General features: G+C 52.3%; 1 protein-coding gene across 1 annotated transcript in view; it reads left to right on the top strand.

Annotated features, from left to right (window-relative positions):
- Positions 1-24065, top strand: part of PPL (periplakin) — a 60002-nt gene that overhangs the window by 28550 nt on the left and 7387 nt on the right. Inside the window, exons 2-13 of the mRNA XM_075318428.1 lie at positions 9414-9513; positions 13458-13612; positions 18514-18637; positions 18708-18833; positions 18915-18956; positions 19045-19206; positions 21453-21560; positions 21908-22003; positions 22120-22242; positions 22377-22523; positions 22646-22797; positions 23001-23095. Coding sequence (XP_075174543.1) covers positions 9414-9513; positions 13458-13612; positions 18514-18637; positions 18708-18833; positions 18915-18956; positions 19045-19206; positions 21453-21560; positions 21908-22003; positions 22120-22242; positions 22377-22523; positions 22646-22797; positions 23001-23095 — 1430 coding nt within the window. The remainder of the gene's footprint in view (positions 1-9413; positions 9514-13457; positions 13613-18513; positions 18638-18707; positions 18834-18914; positions 18957-19044; positions 19207-21452; positions 21561-21907; positions 22004-22119; positions 22243-22376; positions 22524-22645; positions 22798-23000; positions 23096-24065) is intronic.

Here is a 24065-nt window from a genome sequence, read left to right on the forward strand (position 1 = left end):
TCCACCCTTCCGCCCCGGCCCATCGTCGTTCCACCCTTCCGCCCCGGCCCATCGTCGTTCCACCCTTCCGCCCCCTCGCTCGTCGTCCCAACCTTCCGCCCCGGCGCTCGTTGTTCCACCCTCCGCCCCGGCGCTCGTCGTTCCACCCTATGCGCGTTGTCCCACCCTCCGCTTTGTTGATCCACGTTCCACCCTCTGCTCGTTGTCCCACCCTCTGCCCCAGTGCTCATCATCCCTCTCTCCACCCTGTCGAGCCACGTTCCACCCTCTGCCCCCTTGACCTGTGTCTGACCCTCCGCTCGATGTACCACCTTCCACCCTGGCGCTACACTTCCCACCCTCCGCCCCGTCAAGCCACGTCCCACTCTCCACCCCATCACTCAGCATCCCTTCCACCACTTCGCGTCCCACCCTCCACCGCACGGCAGGCCATATGGCTCTACTCACAGCATGCCCAATCCCTCCACTGTGTGCCTAATCCTTGGGCTGCAGTATATCCAGTCCCTCCATAGAATCATATCCCAAGCCCTAAGAACATAATGCACCCTTGTATATTTAGGCTTTGCTGACTTTGAGAATACAGGGAATTGTTGCCGTCTGCAGTTTGTTGTAGCATCGAGCTGGGCTGTTACCAGTGGGAAACCACCAATCTACAGGCAGCGGAGTGTCCCTGCTCTCTCCATAGGCTTTATATATGCCCATGTGGAATTGTCCACCAGTGCTGTATATTGTGCAGTAAGGAATATCCACAGTCTTGTGTATACTCTCCTGTAGTTGTGGCCTTGAGGGGTCATTGGAAAATCTTCAAGTAATTTTTCACTTTTCTCACTTTTGTTGAAATGTTTTCCCTGCAGCAAAACTGATCTCACATTCTGTGCGGAGTGCAGGTCGCTGCAGGTCCGGCCGTCACCTGACAGCAATACATAACCTGCTGTAATAGCTGACACCACCTAGTGCCGTAGAATGCAGCTATATATTGTGCTTCTATAGCTGTGGCGTTGTACTGCAGAAGCAATCCTAGGTTAAAGATAAACATGTTGCAGCCAATCAGATTGCAGCAGGTAAACAAAAAATGTAGAATGGGTGGGGTCAGAAAACCTAGGAACCAATCAGATTACAGCAGCATGGAAAGAATAGAGGAATGGGTGGGATTAGAAACCCAGAAACCAATCATATTACAGCAGCAGGGAAAGAATAGAGGAATGGGTGGGATTAGAAACCCAGAAACCAATCATATTACAGCAGCAGGGAAAGAATAGAGGAATGGGTGGGATTAGACACCCAGAAAGCAATCACATTACAACATCAGGAGAGTAGTAGTAGAATGGGTGGGGTTAGAAATCTAAGAACCAATCAGAATACAGTATGAGGTATAGGGGTGTTGAATGGGTGAGGCTAGAACACTGGAACTAATCAGATCACAACAGCAGAAATCCAGTTATGGAATAGGCGAAGCTAGAAAATCCCATAGTCAATCAGATCCCAACAGCTGGATACTGGCTACAGAATGGGTGGGCTTATAACACCCTGGAGCCAATCAGATAGCAGCAGCAGGGAAGATGTGGAAGGGGGAGGGAATAGAACACCCAATAGCCAATCAAAACATGGCATAAAGGAAGGAGTTTGGGGAATAGCTGGGGATAGGAAAGCAAATAGCCAATCGTATTATAGGAAAGATTACAAAAGCAGGAGAGGTAACCAGATGACTGGCATAAAGATATAAAAAAAGAGGCGATATTAAAAAAGGAGGAGCTGAAACACTACAGTCAGCCATAAAGGAAAGGAGCTGTAACAGGTGGAGACCTTGGGATTAATATCAAAGGCATCAAGAGTTGTGCTGGGAAATAAAGGAAAAGAACAGAATACATCGTGGCCAATCAGATCCTGGGGATGATTAAGCAAAGAAGAAGCTCTAAAAGAAAGTAGGCGGGGATAGAACACTGTGTAGCCAATCAGATGCTGGGAATATAGACATGAGCAGGGGAGGCAGGGATAGAACACTGTATAGCCAATCAGATGCTGGGAATATAGACATGAGCAGGGGAGGTGAGGATAGAACACTGTATAGCCAATCAGATGCTGGGAATAAAGACATAAGCAGGTTAGGCGGGGATAGAACACTGTGTAGCCAATCACATGCTAGGAATAAAGACATGAGCAGGGTAGGAAGGAATAGAACACTGTATAGCCAATCAGATGCTGAGAAGCTAAAGATTCTTGTAGCCAATCAGGTCGTAGAAATGATCTTAACTTTAATTGATGCGCTAAAAAGTAGGCGGGGATAGAACACTCAATGGCCAATCAGATGCTAGAATGAAGACATGAGCAGGGTAGGCAGGGATAGAACACTGTGTAGCCAATCAGATGCTGGGAATGAAGACATGAGCAGGGTAGGCGGGCATAGAACACTGTGTAGCCAATCAGATGCTGGGAATGAAGACATGAGCAGGGTAGGCAGGGATAGAACACTGTGTAGCCAATCAGATACTGGGAATGAAGACATGAGCAGGGTAGGCAGGGATAGAACACTGTGTAGCCAATCAGATACTGGGAATGAAGACATGAGCAGGGTAGGCAGGGATAGAACACTGTGTAGCCAATCAGATGCTGGGAATAAAGACATGAGCAGGGTAGGCGGGCATAGAACACTGTGTAGCCAATCAGATGCTGGGAATGAAGACATGAGCAGGGTAGGCGGGCATAGAACACTGTGTAGCCAATCAGATGCTGGAAATGAAGACATGAGCAGGGTAGGCGGGCATAGAACACTGTGTAGCCAATCAGATGCTGGGAATGAAGACATGAGCAGGGTAGGCGGGCATAGAACACTGTGTAGCCAATCAGATGCTGGGAATGAAGACATGAGCAGGGGAGGGGTTCTGCAGTGGGTGGAGCAGGAGCACCTTCTCGCCAATGATACCCTTTAAATGATCTCACCGGGGTACAGAAGTGGCTGCGATCAGAACATTTTGTAGCAAATTATTTTAAAATTTAGAAAATTACATAAAAAAACATTCTAGACCATGATTTCACGAGGCCGATGCCTGAGGGCGTAGGAGGCGTTTTAATGAGTCTAATGAAAATGAATTAAAAATCCAAATGAGAGATTTTTTTTTTTAAGTGAAGGAGGTGAGTGATGGAAGCGGAGGCGTCACTGCTTTCGGGAAACATTACGTCATTGGTGATGATGATGTCATCGGTGAAGAACTCTCTGTATAGGAAATGCATTCATCATACAGCCCCGTACACCTCACCATCATGGTGTATAAGTGGATTTCTGTCTAAAAACCTCCATTTGCACTAGTAATCAGATTTTCCTAAATATTTTTTTTTTAACAGTTTGGGGTGTCCTACATCACCTCCGGACTTAGGATGAGGGGTTTATTTTAGCTATAGTGGGTCCAGAGTTGCCCCTCCCATCTGATGACATCATCTCAGATCATTATTATTGAGGTGGAGTTCCCCTTTAAGACAAAGCTTATTACATAAATTAAGACATCATGGCAGCACGGAGGACCTGGGTGGAGGTCTGTCCAGGGGTACGTCACTTTGTACGATCTCCCCCACAATCTGGACTCCCTATATTCTCTATTTATGTGACCTGATGGGAGTGACCACCTTTATGGTATTTCTCTATGAGCCGTATTGGTATCGGCTTCTTCGATGGACTTGTCAGGTGTCGGACGCTCAAAGACGTGAAATGTTTCCGCTGCTCTAATGTCATCAGTGATTGGTTCCCTCTGCCCCGGAGCGGCTGCAAGAATGTCTGGAGTATTGGATGCCAGATTAGTGGAATGTGGTACAATAGGTTATCACGGCCTCTCATTATCTGCAGCTATTTCCCCATGCACATTCCTGTCTGATGAGTAATATTGCTGCTCCGAGCTGCGGACCCCCGGCCGGACTCCGAAATCAGTGAAAGGTGAAAGACGAAAGCGCCACAAACATGGAGGACAGAACATGGGAGATCCTGCAAACCCAGCATGCATCTGTCTCCTCAATCCTCCCTCGCCTCACTATCCTTCTTATCGCCTCTGCTCCCTTCCTTTCACATCTCCTCTTATCACTTTTTCTCCTCTCTCATCCTCTTTCCTTCCATTCCTTTTCCATCTCCTCCTATCACCTCTTTTTCTCTCTCATCCTCTTTCCTTCCATCTCCTTTTCTTCCTTTCTCCCCCATCTCCTCCTATCACTACTCCTCTCAACCTTTTTCCTTCTATCTCCTCTTATCACCTCTTCTCCTCTCTCATCCTCTTCCCTTCCATCTCCTTTTCCCCCTTCTTCTCCCATCTCCTCCTATCACCCCTTCTCCTCTCTCCTCTTTCCTTCCATCTTCTTTTCCCTCGTTCTCCCATCTCCTCCTATCACTTCTTCTCGTCCCTCATCCTCTCCCCTTCCGTCTCCCTTTCACCCCTTCTTCTCTCATCTTCTCCTATCTCCTCCTATCACCTCTTCTCCTCTCTCATCCTCTTTCCTTCCATCTTCTTCTTTCCCCCCCCTTCTTCCCCATCTCCTCCTATCACCCCTTCTCCTATTTCCTTCCATCTACTTCCCCTCTTCTTCTCCCATCTCCTCCTATCACGTCTTCTCCTCTCATCCTCTTTTCCTTCCATCTCCTTTTCCCCCTTCTTATCCCTTTTCCCCCTTCTTCTCCCATCTCCTCCTCTCATCCCTTTTCCCCCTTCTTCTCCCATCCTCTTTCCCTCCCACCCCTTCTTCTATCATCTTCTCCCATATCCTCCTATCACCTCTTCTCCTCCTATCACCTCTTCTCCTCTCTCATCCTCTTTCCTTCCATCTTCTTTCCCCCTCTTCTTCTCCCATCTCCTCCTATCACTTCTGTCACCCTATTTCCTTCCATCTACTTCCCCTCTTCTTCTCCCATCTCCTCCTATCACTTCTTCTCCTCTCATCCTCTTTTCCTTCCATCTCCTTTTCCCCCTTCTTCTCCCATCCTCTTTCCCTTCCACCCCTTCTTCTATCATCTTCTCCCATATCCTCCTATCACCTCTTCTCCTCATATCACCTCTTCTCCTCTCTCATCCTCTTTCCTTCCATCTTCTTTCCCCCTCTTCTTCTCCCATCTCCTCCTATCACTTCTGTCACCCTCTTTCCTTCCATCCTCCTTTTCTCCCCTCTCACCTCCCCTCACCTTCCCCCGGCACTTATCCTCCTCTTTCTCCACCTTTTCCCCATTTCTTTCTCCACTTCTCCCTTCTTTCCCCTCTCCTATCTTTTCTCTTCACATTTAGGGTGAGATTATAGACCCCACTGACAGTCGCTGTATATACAGGTAGCATTTGTTTTGCAGCGGCAAACGATTAAAATGTCAATTTGCTGATAATCCACAACATCCGATAATCCGACACTTGTCACATTCCATGGAATAAATGGCGCTATAATAAATAACAGTGTTGTTTTCTGAGACTGAAGTGGTGCTCGTGGCCGGTGCACTTTGGGAGCGGAGCCGTGGACAGGTGTGGCGCAGTTTTTGCCTTGTTTTTCTAATTCTGGACAATCCCATTCAAAACAAGCGCCGGCCCCGAGTGCAGGGAGAACATTCCGGACATATCCGTGTCGGGCAGGGCGAGATTTATAGGGTCCGGTGAAGACAAGATGATCCCGGGAGGGTTTCAGTCTAGATAGGGCCTGCGTTTTGGGTTTATCATTGCCCCTTATGATGCATATTTGTCTTTTCAGGACTCCTATAGGTGAGAAGTCAGGACGGGAGGGTATCGGGGGTTATCTGCACGTACCCCGGGAATGTTTAGATACTTGGTGGCATCAACAGCACCAATATCTCTTCTTCTGATACCTTGTTACAATGTATCTCTGCAAATTGGGGCAACACTTTTTTTTTTTTTTCTGGCTGTTTCATCTGCAGATGATTGTATGCAGGATCCCTGCTCTGACACATTGTAACAAACCATCAGCGCAGGAGAGAGATGTGAGCGTCTGGTGGCTGCACATTGTGTAGACTGGATACAATTGTAACAAGCCTAGCCTGTGACTGTACATATGAATGTTTCCATTCCCTGACAGCAATAAGAGATCATGATAAAGTATATTAGAAGCCACAAAACACCACTGCAGGGTAATTCCCACAATCACACTTTTTGTATTGCTAGTATACAGGCCAACCCAACAAAATGTTTCTCTCTTGTTACTTTGTGTTTCTTTCCATCTGCCCCGTGTGCATCCCGCTTCATATAGCTAAAAGGTCAGTCCTATTTCTACACTGCTAAAACTACATTTCCCAGCAGCACCTTGCTTCTTCTCAGTGCTGCACACCCCACCATTCCCCCTCTCCTGTGTGTTGCTGCCTACACCCATGTCTTTGAGTTATAATGCAGCTTATAAAACTGTAGAAGTCACCTTATGCTACTGTGCACTGCCTGAACGGTGTTCTCTTCTGCCATCTACATCAGTATAACTGCAGTGTGGCTTTACATCATTAGCTGGTTATAACCAAGCTCAACTGTCCTGCACTCCTCTACAATGTAACTTGTAGGTACTAGGCAGTGCTGGAAATGAGCGGTGTTTGTTCCCTGCTGCTGACAAATCCGTTTTGCCAGATGCAAATGCTGTTTTGTTGATCCATATGGCAGAAGATAATCCTCTGTCCTATGTAGCATTTGTAAGTTCACATTATGGAACTCTAAGCAGCAGGCAACAAATACAGCTAAAATAATCGCTGCCCCTCTATACACCGCTATACACAGTATATCTCTCCTCTCAGCCCCTCTAATAACTGCCTGATACTGCAGTGTAGCTTTTATTTCTGTCCCCTCTATATACAACCCATTCTACATTACATCTATCCTTTTGTCTCCTGTATAGGCATCCGATCCTCAGGATATATCTTTTTCGATCCCCTCTATACACAACCCATCAAACAGTATATCTTTTTATGTCCCCTAAATATGCATCCTACGCTGCAGTGTATCTCTCCTTTCTGTTCCATGTATAAAAAGCCCCATTTTTTTAATATATCTTTCATTTCTGTCCTCTGCATATGCATGGAATGCTGCAGTATAGCTCTACTGTCTGTTCCCTGTATATGCATTCCATCTTGCAGTAGATCTTTCCTTTCTGCTCCATGTATAATATGCTCCATCATAGCTCTCATGTCGGTCCCCTGCATATGGCATTCCATCCTGCAGTATAGCGCTACTTCCTGTCTCCTGTATGTGCATTACATCCTAAAGTATATATTTCTACTTTCTGTCCCATGTGTATATATAGCCCACCTTTCAGTATAGTTTTTTTTGTCCCGTTTATCCCATCCTGCAGTGTAGCATCTACTTTCTGTTCCCTGTATATGCATTCCATCCTAAAGTATATCTCCTCTTTCTGTCCCAGGTATGTACAGCCCACCCTTCAGTATAGTTCTTATTGTCCCCGTTTATCCCATCATGCAGTATAGCTCTACTTTTTCTGTTCCCTGTATATGCTTTCCATCCTAATGTAGATCTCTTCTTTCTATCCCAGGTATATACAGCCCACCCTTCAGTATAGTTCTTTTTATCCTCTGTTTATCCCATCCTGCAGTATAGATATACTTTCTGTTCCCTGTATATGCATTCCATCCTAAAGTATATCTCTTCTTTCTGTCCTTGGTATATACAGCCCATCCTGCAGTATAGTTCTTCTTTTTATCCTGTTTATCCCATCATGCAGTATAGATATACTTTCTGTTCCCTGTATATGCATTCCATCCTAATGTAGATCTCTTCTTTCTATCCCAGGTATATACAGCCCACCCTTCAGTATAGTTCTTTTTATCCTCTGTTTATCCCATCCTGCAGTATAGATCTACTTTCTGTTCCCTGTATATGCATTCCATCCTAAAGTATATCTCTTCTTTCTGTCCTTGGTATATACAGCCCATCCTGCAGTATAGTTCTTCTTTTTATCCTGTTTATCCCATCATGCAGTATAGATCTACTTTCTGTTCCCTGTATATACATTCCATCCTAAAGTATATCTTTTATTTCTGTCCTTGGTATATACAGCCCATCCTGCAGTATAGTTTTTTGTCCATTGCATATGCATCCCACCCTGCAGTATAGCTCTACTTTCAGTTCCCTGTTTATACATTTGATCCTGCAGTAGATCTCTCCTTTCTGTCCCCTCTATATACAACCCCTCTTGGAGTAAATGTTTCCTTTATGTCCCCTGTATATATAGCCCCATTCTGCCGTATCTCTCCTCTCAGCCCATCCTGAAATACATGCCTCCTCTTGGTCACCAGCACGCAGGCTCACTGCTTATAGGAAAGTTTTAATGGCAACTAGAGGGGCATCCTTGTGAGGGTGACATGTGCAAAATGGGGGAAGATTTTAAAAAGGGTGTATATGCGAGTACCTCTAATTCTTATTACTTCTTCCTAGCAATGGTAGCACAGCCTCCATGTACAGCAGCCATTCCCCAGGAGGCACCATATGCCTCACACCTCAGCCATTCCTCCCATTGCAGCTAGATATGTTTGTGTAAGGGAGGAGTATGGCAGAAATTCCCTAATTAACTTATTTACTCTGGAGCTCATCCTGTCTCATTATAAGTTTAACCTCTGCTGTGCCAAGCCAGCGACTTGGAAGGTCTTGCGACTGCTCACACATGATGAAACTGTTATAAGAGTCAGGGGAAGCTCCGAGGAGGTGCAGGCGGGGGTCCGCAGCAGTGACAGGGGCTCGGTTTTGTTTGGCTATTGGGACCCTGGGCCTCCTGCACATATGTAGCATGCAACAGTCAGTTCCTGCAGCAAGTATGTGGGCTCAAAAAGAAAGGGGACCTTTAAGAAATACAAAGAATGACTAGCAGTCCCATGTAAACAGCAGTAAGGTGATGCAGGCGCTAGGGCTCAGGTGCAACTGCAACCCCTATAGAGGCAAGCAATGATTGGCAGTCCCATAAAAAGAGCAGGTAGACCCTCGAAAGGGGGGTGCTGCAACCTCTGCATCTGTTTATGTTCAAGGGATGATAGACAGCCCCATGTAAATAGCAGTCAGACCCTGAAAAGGGTATTTTCAGTGCTGGGATCCAGGTGACAATGCAACTCCTCCACCCCCTATAGCTACACACATGCAAGCAATCACTGGCAGTCCCATGTCAACAACAGTCCGTGGGGCTGGCAGCGCGGAGCGGGGCTGAGCACACGCCTGATCCTTTCGCTTAGACACACACATAGTTTGGAAAGTAATACAAAAGGCAGAATGAGTCACCGGCTAATAGGCTGGCAGCGTGCCCGTCAGGGCTGCAGGCCCCCCCCTGGCACCACCGGGCTTCTCAGGGCTGGGGCTCGGCCGGCCCAGGGGTGTGAACCAGAGGGAGAGGACTGCACGCGAGGAGGACTGCGCGGCGAGGAGGACTATGCTGTGCCTGGCTGACATCAGTACTGTCTCCTCTTACAGGATCTCCAACAAGGAGCTGTCCGAGCTCATCGACCGACTGCAGAAGAATGCCGACCAGGTGGAGCGCAACGTGGTGGACACCGACTCCAAGCTGCAGAAGGTACGGGCAGGGGCGCCAACATAATGTGCCCACCATATAGAGTGTGACACCCGCCATATAGAGAGTGACACCCGCCATATAGAGAGTGACACCCGCCATACAGGCACCCGCCATATAGAGAGTGACACCCGCCATATAGAGAGAGTGACACCCGCCATATAGAGAGAGTGACACCCGCCATACAGGCACCCGCCATATAGAGAGTGACACCCGCCATATAGAGAGAGTGACACCCGCCATACAGCCAGCCAACATATATGTACCCGCCATATAGAGAGTGACACCCGCCATATAGAGAGAGTGACACCCGCCATATAGAGAGAGTGACACCCGCCATACAGGCACCCGCCATATAGAGAGTGACACCCGCCATATAGAGAGAGTGACACCCGCCATATAGAGAGAGTTACACCCGCCATATAGAGAGAGTTACACCCGCCATATAGAGAGTGACACCCGCCATATAGAGAGAGTGACACCCGCCATATAGAGAGTGACACCCGCCATATAGAGAGAGTGACACCCGCCATACAGGCACCCGCCATATAGAGAGTGACACCCGCCATATAGAGAGAGTGACACCCGCCATATAGAGAGAGTTACACCCGCCATATAGAGAGAGTTACACCCGCCATATAGAGAGTGACACCCGCCATATAGAGAGAGTGACACCCGCCATATAGAGAGTGACACCCGCCATATAGAGAGAGTGACACCCGCCATACAGGCACCCGCCATATAGAGAGTGACACCCGCCATATAGAGAGAGTGACACCCGCCATATAGAGAGAGTTACACCCGCCATATAGAGAGAGTTACACCCGCCATATAGAGAGTGACACCCGCCATATAGAGAGAGTGACACCCGCCATATAGAGAGTGACACCCGCCATATAGAGAGTGACACCCGCCATATATAGAGTGACACTCAGCATACAGGCACCTGTCATATAGAGAGTGACACCCGTCATACAGCCACCCAACATATATGTGCCCACCATATAGAGAGTGACACCCACCATACAGGCACCTGTCATAATGAAAGTGACACCTGCCATACAGGCACCCATCTTATAGACATTGGCACCCATCATATAGAAAGTGACACCCGTCATATAGAGAGTGACACTCGTCATACAGCCACCCATTCTATAGACATTGGCACCCATCACATGAGTAAGCAATGATCACATCTGACATCTACATGAGTGCAGGAATCTATAGGTACCAGTTATATGTACCACCTATAGATAATCTGCATGTATACAGTGCCCACCTCCCAGCCTGCATGCACAGTGCCCACCTCCCAGCCTGCATGTACACAGTACCCACCTACCAGTCTGCATGTGTACAGTGCCCACCTACCAACCTGCATGTACACAGTGCCACCTACCAGTCTGCATGTGCACAGTGCCCACCTACCAGCCTGCATGTACACAGTGCCCACCTACCAGTCTGCATGTGCACAGTGCCCACCTACCAGTCTGCATGTGCACAGTGCCCACCTACCAGCCTGCATGTGCACAGTGCCCACCTTCCAGCCTGCATGTGCACAGTGCCCACCTACCAGCCTGCATGTGCACAGTGCCCACCTTCCAGCCTGCATGTGCACAGTGCCCACCTTCCAGCCTGCATGTACACAGTGCCCACCTTCCAGCCTGCATGTGCACAGTGCCCACCTACCAGCCTGCATGTGCACAGTGCCCACCTACCAGCCTGCATGTGCACAGTGCCCACCTACCAGCCTGCATGTGCACAGTGCCCACCTACCAGCCTGCATGTGCACAGTGCCCACCTACCAGCCTGCATGTGCAGTGCCCACCTTCCAGCCTGCATGTGCACAGTGCCCACCTACCAGCCTGCATGTACACAGTACCCACCTACCAGTCTGCATGTACACAGTACCCACCTACCAGTCTGCATGTACACAGTGCCCACCTACCAGCCTGCATGTACACAGTGCCCACCTACCAGCCTGCATGTACACAGTGCCCACCTACCAGCCTGCATGTGCACAGTGCCCACCTACCAGCCTGCATGTACACAGTACCCACCTACCAGCCTGCATGTACACAGTGCCCACCTACCAGCCTGCATGTACACAGTACCCACCTACCAGCCTGCATGTACACAGTGCCCACCTACCAGCCTGCATGTACACAGTACCCACCTACCAGCCTGCATGTGCACAGTGCCCACCTACCAGCCTGCATGTGCACAGTGCCCACCTACCAGCCTGCATGTACACAGTACCCACCTACCAGCCTGCATGTACACAGTACCCACCTACCAGCCTGCATGTACACAGTACCCACCTACCAGCCTGCATGTGCACAGTACCCACCTACCAGCCTGCATGTACAGAGTACCCACCTACCAGCCTGCATGTATACAGTACCCACCTACCAGCCTGCATGTACACAGTACCCACCTACCAGCCTGCATGTACACAGTACCCACCTACCAGCCTGCATGTACACAGTACCCACCTACCAGCCTGCATGTACACAGTACCCACCTACCAGCCTGCATGTACACAGTACCCACCTACCAGCCTGCATGTACACAGTACCCACCTACCAGCCTGCATGTGCACAGTACCCACCTACCAGCCTGCATGTGCACAGTGCCCACCTACCAGCCTGCATGTGCACAGTGCCCACCTACCAGCCTGCATGTGCACAGTGCCCACCTACCACCCTGCATGTGCACAGTGCCCACCTACCAACCTGCATGTGCACAGTGCCCACCTACCAGCCTGCATGTATACAGTGCCCACCTACCAACCTGCATGTGCACAGTGCCCACCTACCAGCCTGCATGTATACAGTGCCCACCTACCAACCTGCAAATGAATAGTGTCCACCTACATATGAACCTGTAAATGGTGCCCTCCTACCAGCCTGCATGTACACAGTGCCCACCTACCAGACTATCCCTTAAAGGGACGAGCCTCTGTTGGGTTTTCCAGGCACAGTCAGTGTCGCCCCCCCCACCCCCCGATCAATTCATTATAGTTATAGCTCCGCAGCATTACTGTTATCATATTGATTTCACTCCAAGACTTGATCCCACCTGATCACTTTGGAGCAATAATTACTGTAGTAACACTGCTGTCCTCCCTGCAGTCACCACTAGGGGGAGCTCACTGCATGCAGATTACTGTAGTATGCAGTGAACTCCTGAGCTCCCCCTAGTGGTGACTGCCGTCAGACAAACACTACAGGGGTGGAGGGTCTTCCATAACAGCCAGTTGGACAAAATCTGGTGCCATTACATTTGGGGAAGAGTGGGGTGGGGTGTGGGGGGGGGGAACGTCAGCCACTGGTAACTTCCAGGGGATCTGGAGCAATGTATCAGAAGCATGAGGCTCTAATGATATATGGAGACTGTATTGCATAATGTGCCTGTAGGATTTTGGAATCTGTTTTGGGTGTAACTGGAGCAATAATTGGAAACTTGTGCAAAGTGGATGAGATGTTTTGATTTTGGCAGCGAACGGGCGTGAAGGGGGGCTTTTATGCTTTGCAGACCCCGATAAGCTCCGTCCTCGGCTCATAAATCACTTTTTATAGCTTTTTGTAAGGAAACAGGGCAGGAAACGGCCGGGAAGTGCGGTGGAAACACATCACACGGCCGGAGCAGAGCCGCTGGGAGCCGGGCAGGGACTTGGATCTCCTCCCGGATCACTCGGGGTGCGGAGGTCGCTCACAATCTGCGGGGTCTCCGGATGTAAGATGTTCTGCAGTGGAGGGCATTCTTACATTCCACCTGCAGGGGGCAGTGGCTTCCTCCATGCATTTCTATTAGAGTGCATAGTAATGGCGCCACCAGATGGTGACTGAGGGTACTGCAGCTGCATTATTCACATTACTTGGGACGGGAGCTGCGTACATTCTATCTACCAAATTCCTAACCCCGTTTTTTAACTCTTTCCCATCCAGGATGTGGAGAAGCTTCTGGCCCAGCAGCCTGTGATGTACAAAGACATCACGGCCAACAACATCTCCGAGACCGAGAAGCTGATAGTGGTGCTGGAGACGGACGCCATCCTGGCACGCCAGCTCAATCACCCGCAGGGCGACATGATCCAGGAGGAGTAAGTGTAGAAGTGGTGGCGGCCAGCGTGGCCCCCGGTGGACGGGGAATGTTTGGCCGCTCGATCTGTTTTCATGTTTTGTCATTTATGAGGCTCGTAGTGGAGCGGACTACAAACTGCCCGACAGAAATAGCCGCGGACCGATACCGGATCCCTGACAGGTGGTCAGAGCCGCGCCAGACACATTCCTGGGGGGCCGCACGGCTCCGAGGCTCATAAGACGCCTGCAGACCCCTGCAGTCAGGGAGGGGTTAAATAAGCTTATATACACGGTTATATCCAAGGTCCTGTGCAATGTAAGGTCCCCCGGCCCCGGGTCCTGTATAATGTAAGGTCCTCCCGGGTCCTGTATAATGTAAGGTCCTCCCGGCCCTGGGTCCTGTATAATGTAAGGTCCTCCCGGCCCCGGGTCCTGTATAATGTAAGGTCCCCCGGGTCCTGTATAATGTAAGGTCCCCCGGGTCCTGTATAATGTAAGGTTCCCCGGCCCCGGGTCCTGTATAATGTAAGGTCCCCCGGGTCCTGTATAATGTAAGGTCCCCCGGGTCCTGTATAATGTAAGGTCCCCCGGGTCCTGTATAATGTAAGGTCCCCCGGGTCCTGTATAATGTAAGGTCCCCCGGGTAATGTATAATGTAAGGTTCCCCGGCCTCGGGTCCTGTATAATGTAAGGTCCCCCGGCCTCGGGTCCTGTATAATGTAAGGTCCCCCGGCCCCGGGTCCTGTATAATGTAAGGTCCTCCCGGCCTCGGGTCCTGTATAATATTGTGTCACCCGGCCTCAGGTCCTGTATAATGTAAGGTGCCCCGGGTCCTATATAATGTAAGGTCCCCCGGCCTCGGGTCCTGTATAATGTAAGGTCCTCCGGCCTCGGGTCCTGTATAATGTAAGGTCCTCCGGCCTCGGGTCCTGTATAATGTAAGGTCCCCCGGCCCCGGGTCCTGTATAATGTAAGGTCCCCCGGCCCCGGGTCCTGTATAATGTAAGGTCCCCCGGCCCCGGGTCCTGTATAATGTAAGGTCCCCCGGCCCCGGGTCCTGTATAATGTAAGGTCCCCCGGCCCCGGGTCCTGTATAATGTAAGGTCCCCCGGCCCCGGGTCCTGTATAATGTAAGGCCCCCCGGCCCCGGGTCCTGTATAATGTAAGGTCCCCCGGCCCCGGGTCCTGTATAATGTAAGGTCCCCCGGCCCCGGGTCCTGTATAATGTAAGGTCCCCCGGCCCCGGGTCCTGTATAATGTAAGGTCCCCCGGCCCCGGGTCCTGTATAATGTAAGGTCCCCCGGCCCCGGGTCCTGTATAATGTAAGGTCCCCCGGGTCTTGTATAATGTAAGGTCCTCCGGCCTCGGGTCCTGTATAATTTAAGGTCCCCCGGCCCCGGGTCCTGTATAATGTAAGGTCCCCCGGGTCTTGTATAATGTAAGGTCCCCCGGCCTCGGGTCTTGTATAATGTAAGGTCCTCCGGCCTCGGGTCCTGTATAATGTAAGGTCCCCCGGGTAATGTATAATGTAAGGTCCTCCGGCCCCGGGTCGTGTATAATGTAAGGTCCCCCGGCCTCGGGTCCTGTATAATGTAAGGTCCCCCGGCCTCAGGTCCTGTATAATGTAAGGTCCCCCGGCCCCGGGTCCTGTATAATGTAAGGTGCCCCGGCCCCGGGTCCTATATAATGTAAGGTCCCCCGGGTCTTGTATAATGTAAGGTCCCCCGGCTTCGGGTCTTGTATAATGTAAGGTCCTCCGGCCTCGGGTCCTGTATAATGTAAGGTCCTCCGGCCTCGGGTCCTGTATAATGTAAGGGCCCCGGGTCCTGTATAATGTAAGGTCCCCCGGCCCTGGGTCCTGTATAATGTAAGGTCCCCCGGCCCCGGGTCCTGTATAATGTAAGGTCCCCCGGCCCCGGGTCCTATATAATGTAAGGTCCCCCGGGTCTTGTATAATGTAAGGTCCCCCGGCCTCGGGTCCTGTATAATGTAAGGTCCCCCGGCCCCGGGTCCTGTATAATGTAAGGTGCCCCGGCCCCGGGTCCTATATAATGTAAGGTCCCCCGGGTCTTGTATAATGTAAGGTCCCCCGGCTTCGGGTCTTGTATAATGTAAGGTCCTCCGGCCTCGGGTCCTGTATAATTTAAGGTCCCCCGGCCCCGGGTCCTGTATAATGTAAGGTCCCCCGGGTCTTGTATAATGTAAGGTCCCCCGGCCTCGGGTCTTGTATAATGTAAGGTCCTCCGGCCTCGGGTCCTGTATAATGTAAGGTCCCCCGGGTAATGTATAATGTAAGGTCCTCCGGCCCCGGGTCGTGTATAATGTAAGGTCCCCCGGCCTCGGGTCCTGTATAATGTAAGGTCCCCCGGCCTCAGGTCCTGTATAATGTAAGGTCCCCCGGCCCCGGGTCCTGTATAATGTAAGGTGCCCCGGCCCCGGGTCCTATATAATGTAAGGTCCCCCGGGTCTTGTATAATGTAAGGTCCCCCGGCTTCGGGTCTTGTATAATGTAAGGTCCTCCGGCCTCGGGTCCTGTATAATGTAAGGTCCTCCGGCCTCGGGTCCTGTATAATGTAAGGGCCCCGGGTCCTGTATAATGTAAGGTCCCCCGGCCCTGGGTCCTGTATAATGTAAGGTCCCCCGGCCCCGGGTCCTGTATAATGTAAGGTCCCCCGGCCCCGGGTCCTATATAATGTAAGGTCCCCCGGGTCTTGTATAATGTAAGGTCCCCCGGCCTCGGGTCCTGTATAATGTAAGGTCCCCCGGCCCCGGGTCCTGTATAATGTAAGGTCCCCCGGCCCCGGGTCCTGTATAATGTAAGGTCCCCCGGCCCCGGGTCCTGTATAATGTAAGGTCCCCCGGCCCCGGGTCCTGTATAATGTAAGGTCCCCCGGCCCCGGGTCCTGTATAATGTAAGGTCCCCCGGCCCCGGGTCCTGTATAATGTAAGGTCCCCCGGCCCCGGGTCCTGTATAATGTAAGGTCCCCCGGCCCCGGGTCCTGTATAATGTAAGGTCCCCCGGCCCCGGGTCCTGTATAATGTAAGGTCCCCCGGCCCCGGGTCCTGTATAATGTAAGGTCCCCCGGCCCCGGGTCCTGTATAATGTAAGGTCCCCCGGGTCCTGTATAATGTAAGGTCCCCCGGGTCCTGTATAATGTAAGGTCCCCCGGGTCCTGTATAATGTAAGGTCCCCCGGGTCCTGTATAATGTAAGGTCCCCCGGCCTCGGGTCCTGTATAATGTAAGGTCCTCCGGCCTCGGGTCCTGTATAATGTAAGGTCCTCCGGCCTCGGGTCCTGTATAATGTAAGGTGCCCCGGGTCCTGTATAATGTAAGGTGCCCCGGGTCCTGTATAATGTAAGGTCCCCCGGGTCCTGTATAATGTAAGGTCCCCCGGGTCCTGTATAATGTAGGGTCCTCCGGCCTCGGGTCCTGTATAATGTAAGGTCCCCCGGCCCCGGGTCCTATATAATGTAAGGTCCCCCGGGTCTTGTATAATGTAAGGTCCCCCGGCCTCGGGTCCTGTATAATGTAAGGTCCTCCGGCCTCGGGTCCTGTATAATGTAAGGTCCCCCGGCCCCGGGTCCTGTATAATGTAAGGTCCTCCGGGTCCTGTATAATGTAAGGTCCCCCGGGTCCTGTATAATGTAAGGTCCTCCGGGTCCTGTATAATGTAAGGTCCCCCGGGTCCTGTATAATGTAAGGTTCCCCGGGTCTTGTATAATGTAAGGTCCCCCGGCCCCGGGTCCTGTATAATGTAAGGTCCTCCGGCCTCGGGTCCTGTATAATGTAAGGTCCCCCGGGTCTTGTATAATGTAAGGTCCTCCGGCCCCGGGTCCTGTATAATGTAAGGTCCTCCAGCCCCGGGTCCTGTATAATGTAAGGTCCTCCGGCCTCGGGTCCTGTATAATGTAAGGTCCTCCGGCCTCGGGTCCTGTATGATATTGTGTCACCCGGCCCCGGGTCCTGTATAATGTAAGGTCCCCCGGCCCCGGCTCCTGTATAATGTAAGGTCCCCCGGCCCCGGCTCCTGTATAATGTAAGGTCCTCCGGCCTCGGGTCCTGTATAATGTAAGGTCCTCCGGCCTCGGGTCCTGTATAATATTGTGTCACCCGGCCCCGGGTCCTGTATAATGTAAGGTCCCCCGGCCCCGGCTCCTGTATAATGTAAGGTCCCCCGGCCCCGGCTCCTGTATAATGTAAGGTCCCCCTGGCCCAATATAATATTATGTCCCCCAGGTCCTGTGTAATGTTAGGTCCCCCCCCCCCCGACCCCAGATCCTGTATAATATTATGTTCCCTGGCCCCAGGTCCTGTATAATATTGTGTCCACCAGGTCCTGTATAATGTAAGGGCCCCGGGTCCTGTATAATGTAAGGTCCCCCTGGCCCAATATAATATTATGTCCCCCAGGTCCTGTGTAATGTTAGGTCCCCCCCCCCCCCCCCCCGACCCCAGATCCTGTATAATATTATGTTCCCTGGCCCAAGGTCCTGTATAATATTGTGTCCACCAGGTCCTGTATAATGTAAGGGCCCCGGGTCCTGTATAATGTAAGGTCCCCCGGCCCCGGGTCCAGTATAATGTAAGGTCCCCCGGCCCCGGGTCCTGTATAATGTAAGGGCCCCGGGTCCTGTATAATGTAAGGTCCCCCGGCCCAGCGTCCTGTATAATGTAAGGTCCCCCGGCCCCGGGTCCAGTATAATGTAAGGTCCCGCGGCCCCGGGTCCTGTATAATATTAATATGTTCCCCGGCCTCAGGTCCTGTATAATATTGTGTCCACTGAGTCCTGTATGATGTAAGTTCCCCGGCCCCAGGTCCCATCACATTATTCAGGAGGACGAGGTGTCATTTTTTGGGATCCCCGGGTCACAGTTGATGCCGCTGATCTTGACGACCGCTTATCTCTCCGTTTTTCCAGCATCCGGCAGCTGAAGGAGCGGCTGCACAGCCAGAAGAAGAAGCACGACCAGATTTACAACCAGAAGGTGGCCATTCTGGATGCTCCAAAAGTCAACTGGGGCAAAGTCATTGATGATAAGATGGTGAGTGGTGGAGATTACCGGGGAGCGCGGGCGTCATACAGGCGGTATGTAACCTGTCACCCGTCTCCAGGACCAGCTGAACAGCGCCACATTCGCCACCGATCTGCCCAACCTAGAGAACCAGATCATGGAGCACAACATGTTCCACAACGAGGTGAAGGCCATCGGAGACCATGTGAACAAGGACACGGACAAGGTCAGCCATATATACCACCCCGGATAGAATCGCACTACTGCCACCCCCATAATCTCACAAGCTGTTCCCCTTTATCCGCAGGAGTACATCAGTGGGCTGCAAGTGAAATACCAAAAACTTCTGGTAAGGAGCCATCAGCGGATGTCAGTAATGACTCGAGACCCCCGATACTGTCCGCTCTACAATGTCCCCTCTCCACTCTCCCCGGCAGAGCGCCTCCCAGAAACGGCACCGGGACCTGGGCACCCTGCAGGACTACATGCAGCGCTGCACCAACGAGCTGTACTGGCTGGACCAGCAGGAGAAGGAACGGATGGAGTACGACTGGAGCGACCGCAACACCGACTACATCAGCCGCAGGAGGCAGTACGAGGCGAGTACCGACCTGTGGTGACACACACCGCCCCCTACAGGAGAACACCGCCACCTACAGAACACTGCTGACCCCGATACTGCCCTACACACCGCCCCCTACAGGAGAACACCGCTGACCCCGATACTGCCCTACACACCGCCCCCTACAGGAGAACACCGCTGACCCCGATACTGCCCTACACACCGCCCCCTACAGGAGAACACCGCTGACCCCGATACTGCCCTACACACCGCCCCCTACAGGAGAACACCGCTGACCCAGATACTGCCCTACACACCGCCCCCTACAGGAGAACACCGCTGACCCCGATACTGCCCTACACACCGCCCCCTACAGGAGAACACCGCTGACCCCGATACTGCCCTACACACCGCCCCCTACAGGAGAACACCGCTGACCCCGATACTGCCCTACACACCGCCCCCTACAGGAGAACACCGCTGACTCCGATACTGCCCTACACACCGACACCTACAAGAGAACACTGATACTGCTCTACACACCGCCACCTACAGGAGAACACCAATACTGCCCTACACACCGCCCCCTACAGAAGAACACCGATACTGCCCTACACACCGCCTCCTACAGAAGAACACCGATACTGCCCTACACACCGCCCCCTACAGAAGAACACCGATACTGCCCTACACACCGCCCCCTACAGGAGAACACCGCTGACCCAGATACGGACCTACACACCGACACCTACAAGAGAACACTGATACTGCCCTACATACCGCCCCCTACAGGAGAACACCGATACTGCCCTACACACCGCCCCCTACAGGAGAACACCGATACTGCCCTACACACCGCCCCCTACAGTAGAACACCGCCCCCTACAGGAGAAAACCGCTGACCCCGATACTGCCCTACACACCGACACCTACAAGAGAACACCGATACTGCCCTACATACCGCCCCCTACAGGAGAACACCGATACTGCCCTACACACCGCCCCCTACAGTAGAACACCGCCCCCTACAGGAGAACACCGCTGACTCCGATACTGCCCTACACACCGCCCCCTACAGGAGAACACCGCTGACCCAGATACTGCCCTACACACCGACACCTACAAGAGAACACTGATACTGACCTACACACCGACACCTACAAGAGAACACTGATACTGCCCTACATACCGCCCCCTACAGGAGAACACCAATACTGCCCTACACACCGCCCCCTACAGGAGAACACCGATACTGCCCTACACACCGCCCCCTACAGGAGAACACCGATACTGCCCTACACACCGCCCCCTACAGTAGAACACCGCCCCCTACAGGAGAACACCGCTGACTCCGATACTGCCCTACACACCGACACCTATAAGAGAACACTGATACTGCCCTACACACCGCCCCCTACAGGAGAACACCGATACTGCCCTACACACCGCCCCCTACAGGAGAACACCGCTGACCCAGATACGGGCCTACACACCGACACCTACAAGAGAACACTGATACTGCCCTACACACCGCCCCCTACAGGAGAACACCGATACTGCCCTACACACCACCCCCTACAGGAGAACACCGCCCCCTACAGGAGAACACCGCTGACCCAGATACGGACCTACAAGAGAACACTGATACTGCCCTACACACCGCCACCTACAGGAGAACACCAATACTGCCCTACACACCGCCCCCTACAGGAGAACACAGATACTGCCCTACACACCGCCCCCTACAGGAGAACACAGATACTGCCCTACACACCGCCCCCTACAGGAGAACACCGCCCCCTACAGGAGAACACCGCTGACCCAGATACTGCCCTACACACCGACACCTACAGGAGAACACCGCTACTGCTCTACACACCGCCACTTACAGAAGAACACTGACGACCCTGATACTGCCCTACACACCACCACCTATAGGAGACCACCGCTGACCCAGATACTGTCACTTACAGAACACCATACTGCCCTACACACCGCAGCCTACAGAACACCGCCGACCCAGATATTGCCCTACACTGCCACCTACAGTAGAACACTGCCGATACTAATACTCCCCCCTACACACCGTCTTCTACATGAGACCACCGCATACCTCGATACTCCCCTACTCACCGCCACCTACAGGAGACCACCGCTGTCCCAGATACTGCCCTAAACACCGCAACCTATAGGAGAACATTGCCGACCCTGGTATTCCACCTACCTAAATTCAGCTCAATCTGCACCACGACCGATCCCAATCTAATCTCTGTTCTTTAACAGAATTTCATCCAAAGAAGTCTGGAGGCCAAAGAACAAGAAATCAACAAACTGCAGGAGGAAGGAGATAAGCTGTTGGCGGCTGGACATCCGGCCAAAGTCCCCATAGAGGTAAGTCAGTCTATAGGCCGGGCCATGAGGAAAATCCACTGAGGGCCGGGGACAGAAAAGCTCCATCCTTCCATCTTCAGCGGTGACCGAGAACATGGTAATCTGAAGAAGATGGTTCTGTAACCCATCATGGGTATGGGAAGGCACGATGGATCGTGAGTTGGGGTGGGGTGGTGACTGGTAAGAGTTGTTGCCATGACAGTGGCGTCTTCTCCGACCACCTCTATCTATAGTCGTAGACGTCCAAGGAGCTGAAGAGGAAAGCTATTCCCCACGATACATGTTGTCCACAACCACATAGTAGGATACAGATGAGTACACGCCCATTCTGCTCTGTCTTACCCCAGGCTCACATGGAGGCCGTACACGCCGACTGGAAGGAATACCTCAACCTCCTGATCTGTGAGGAAAGCCACCTGAAACACATGGAGGATTACCACCAGGTAAGAATGGAAACCAAAGAGCTAGACCAGGGTCACCGCCTGGTAGCCTCTCGAGAGGACAGGCATAGTCTGGGCTTCTATTATGGACAGGGACATTGACTCTGTCTTCTATCCAGTATTACCGAGACGCAAAAGACACCCAAGACCTGCTGAAGAAGGTGGACAGCGACCTGGAGCACAAGTACAACCCCGACTTCAAGGACAGCTACCAGATAGAAGCTCAGCTACGGGAGCTGGAGGTGAGACGGGCGAGAGGGTGGGATGGAGGGGAATGAAGGATGGAATAATGATGGAGAAGAATGAATCAATGAAGAACATGAGTCCAGATTTGGTATCAGTAGAGGTTTCACATCAGGACTGTGCTCCTTCTTAGGACCAGGATAAGGCTCTGGATAAGTATGATGAGGTGGTCCGCTCCTTACAGAAGCGCAGTCACCAGGTCGTACCCCTGAAGTTCCGGCGGGAGACACCGCTGAAGCCCATCCCGGTGGAGGCCGTGTGCGACTTCTACTCTGATGAGGTGAGCAGCATCTATGGAAGAAGATGCCGCCAATCATCGGGGGTTCCTGCACCATTGGCAGGTCCCATCCTATCGCCAAGGGCTGGGGAATCCTACCAATACGAATGTGTTGTGTCTTCTAGGGTGAGATTACCAGAGGGGCTCAGTACACCCTAAAGGCAAACAGGGGTGAGAAATGGGAGGTGACCGACAGCAACGGGAAGAAGCTGGTGTCACCGGGAGTTTGCTTCACCATCCCCCCTACTGACCCTGAGGCGCTGACGCTGGCAGAGAGGTGAGCTGTTGGCGGAAAGGGGAAAGCACATCATCCATCCATGGCTGTTATCAGGGAACATTGACAACTGGGAGGGGCTATAACGGGGGAGGGGTGAATTGTAAGATTAGTGATAATAAGTATATAGGTGACTGCTATAACAAGGGTGGAGTCGCCCCGTCCATGGCCTTCTATCTGACCCTTCCTTGTGATATTTCTCGCAGCACGGCCAACCAGTACCGGAGCACAAAGCAGAAGGCGGCCGGCTGTAAGAACGCGTTAGTCCAGCGCTGCGAGGATCTCAAGCGAGAGTCCAAAGGTTAGTGAAGAGCGCTGGAGCCACACACCGACAAGCGTCCCCCAATATCCATATGAGCACGGCTGCCTGCAGGAGCCACACACTGACAAGTGTCCCCCAATATCCGAATGAGCACGGCTGCCTGCTGGAGCCACACACCGACAAGTGTCCCCCAATATCCGTGTGTGCATGGCCGCCTGCTGGAGCCACACACCGACAAGTGTCCCCCAATATCCGAATGAGCACGGCTGCCTGCTGGAGCCACACACCAACCAGTGTCCCCCAATATCCATGTGCACGGCCGCCTGCTGGAGCCACACACTGACAACTGTCCCCCAATATCCATGTGCACGGCTGCCTGCTAGTCACACACCAACCAGTGTCCCCCAATATCTGTGTGCACGGCCGTCTGCTGGAGCCACACACCAACCAGTGTCCCCCAATATCAGTGTGCCTGGCCGCCTGCTGTGACTCACTCCTTGGTATTAGGAGACGGCTGGAATAATCTGATAATGTGCAGAGCACAGATGGTCGGACGCTGCACCGGGCCGGCAGCTATTATGTAATGTAATCTGCACTGCGGGCAGCCGGGAAACGCATGATATGTGAGACCACAGGGGGCGCTCCAGTATGTTTTCTTATGTTCTCCATTCTTCATCGATCATTATCCGAGACAAGTGGAGGCGCCAATAGGGAATCTACAGTCTAGTGGACCTCATCTGACTGGTCCACAGGCCCACACCCGGCACAGGTGCAATGCCCTGCGCGTCCCGACACCCGGCACAGGTGCGATGCTCCGCATGTCCCGACACCCGGCACAGGTGGGGAATGCCCTGCGCGTCCCGACACCCGGCACAGGTGCCGTGCCCTGCGCGTCCCCACACCCGGCACAGGTGCCATGCCCTGCGCGTCCCCACACCCGGCACAGGTGCCATGCCCTGCGCGTCCCCACACCCGGCACAGGTGCCATGCCCTGCGCGTCCCCACACCC

This window comes from Anomaloglossus baeobatrachus, chromosome 7 (genome assembly GCF_048569485.1).
Source record: "Anomaloglossus baeobatrachus isolate aAnoBae1 chromosome 7, aAnoBae1.hap1, whole genome shotgun sequence".
Classification (NCBI taxonomy): Eukaryota; Metazoa; Chordata; class Amphibia; order Anura; family Aromobatidae; genus Anomaloglossus; species Anomaloglossus baeobatrachus.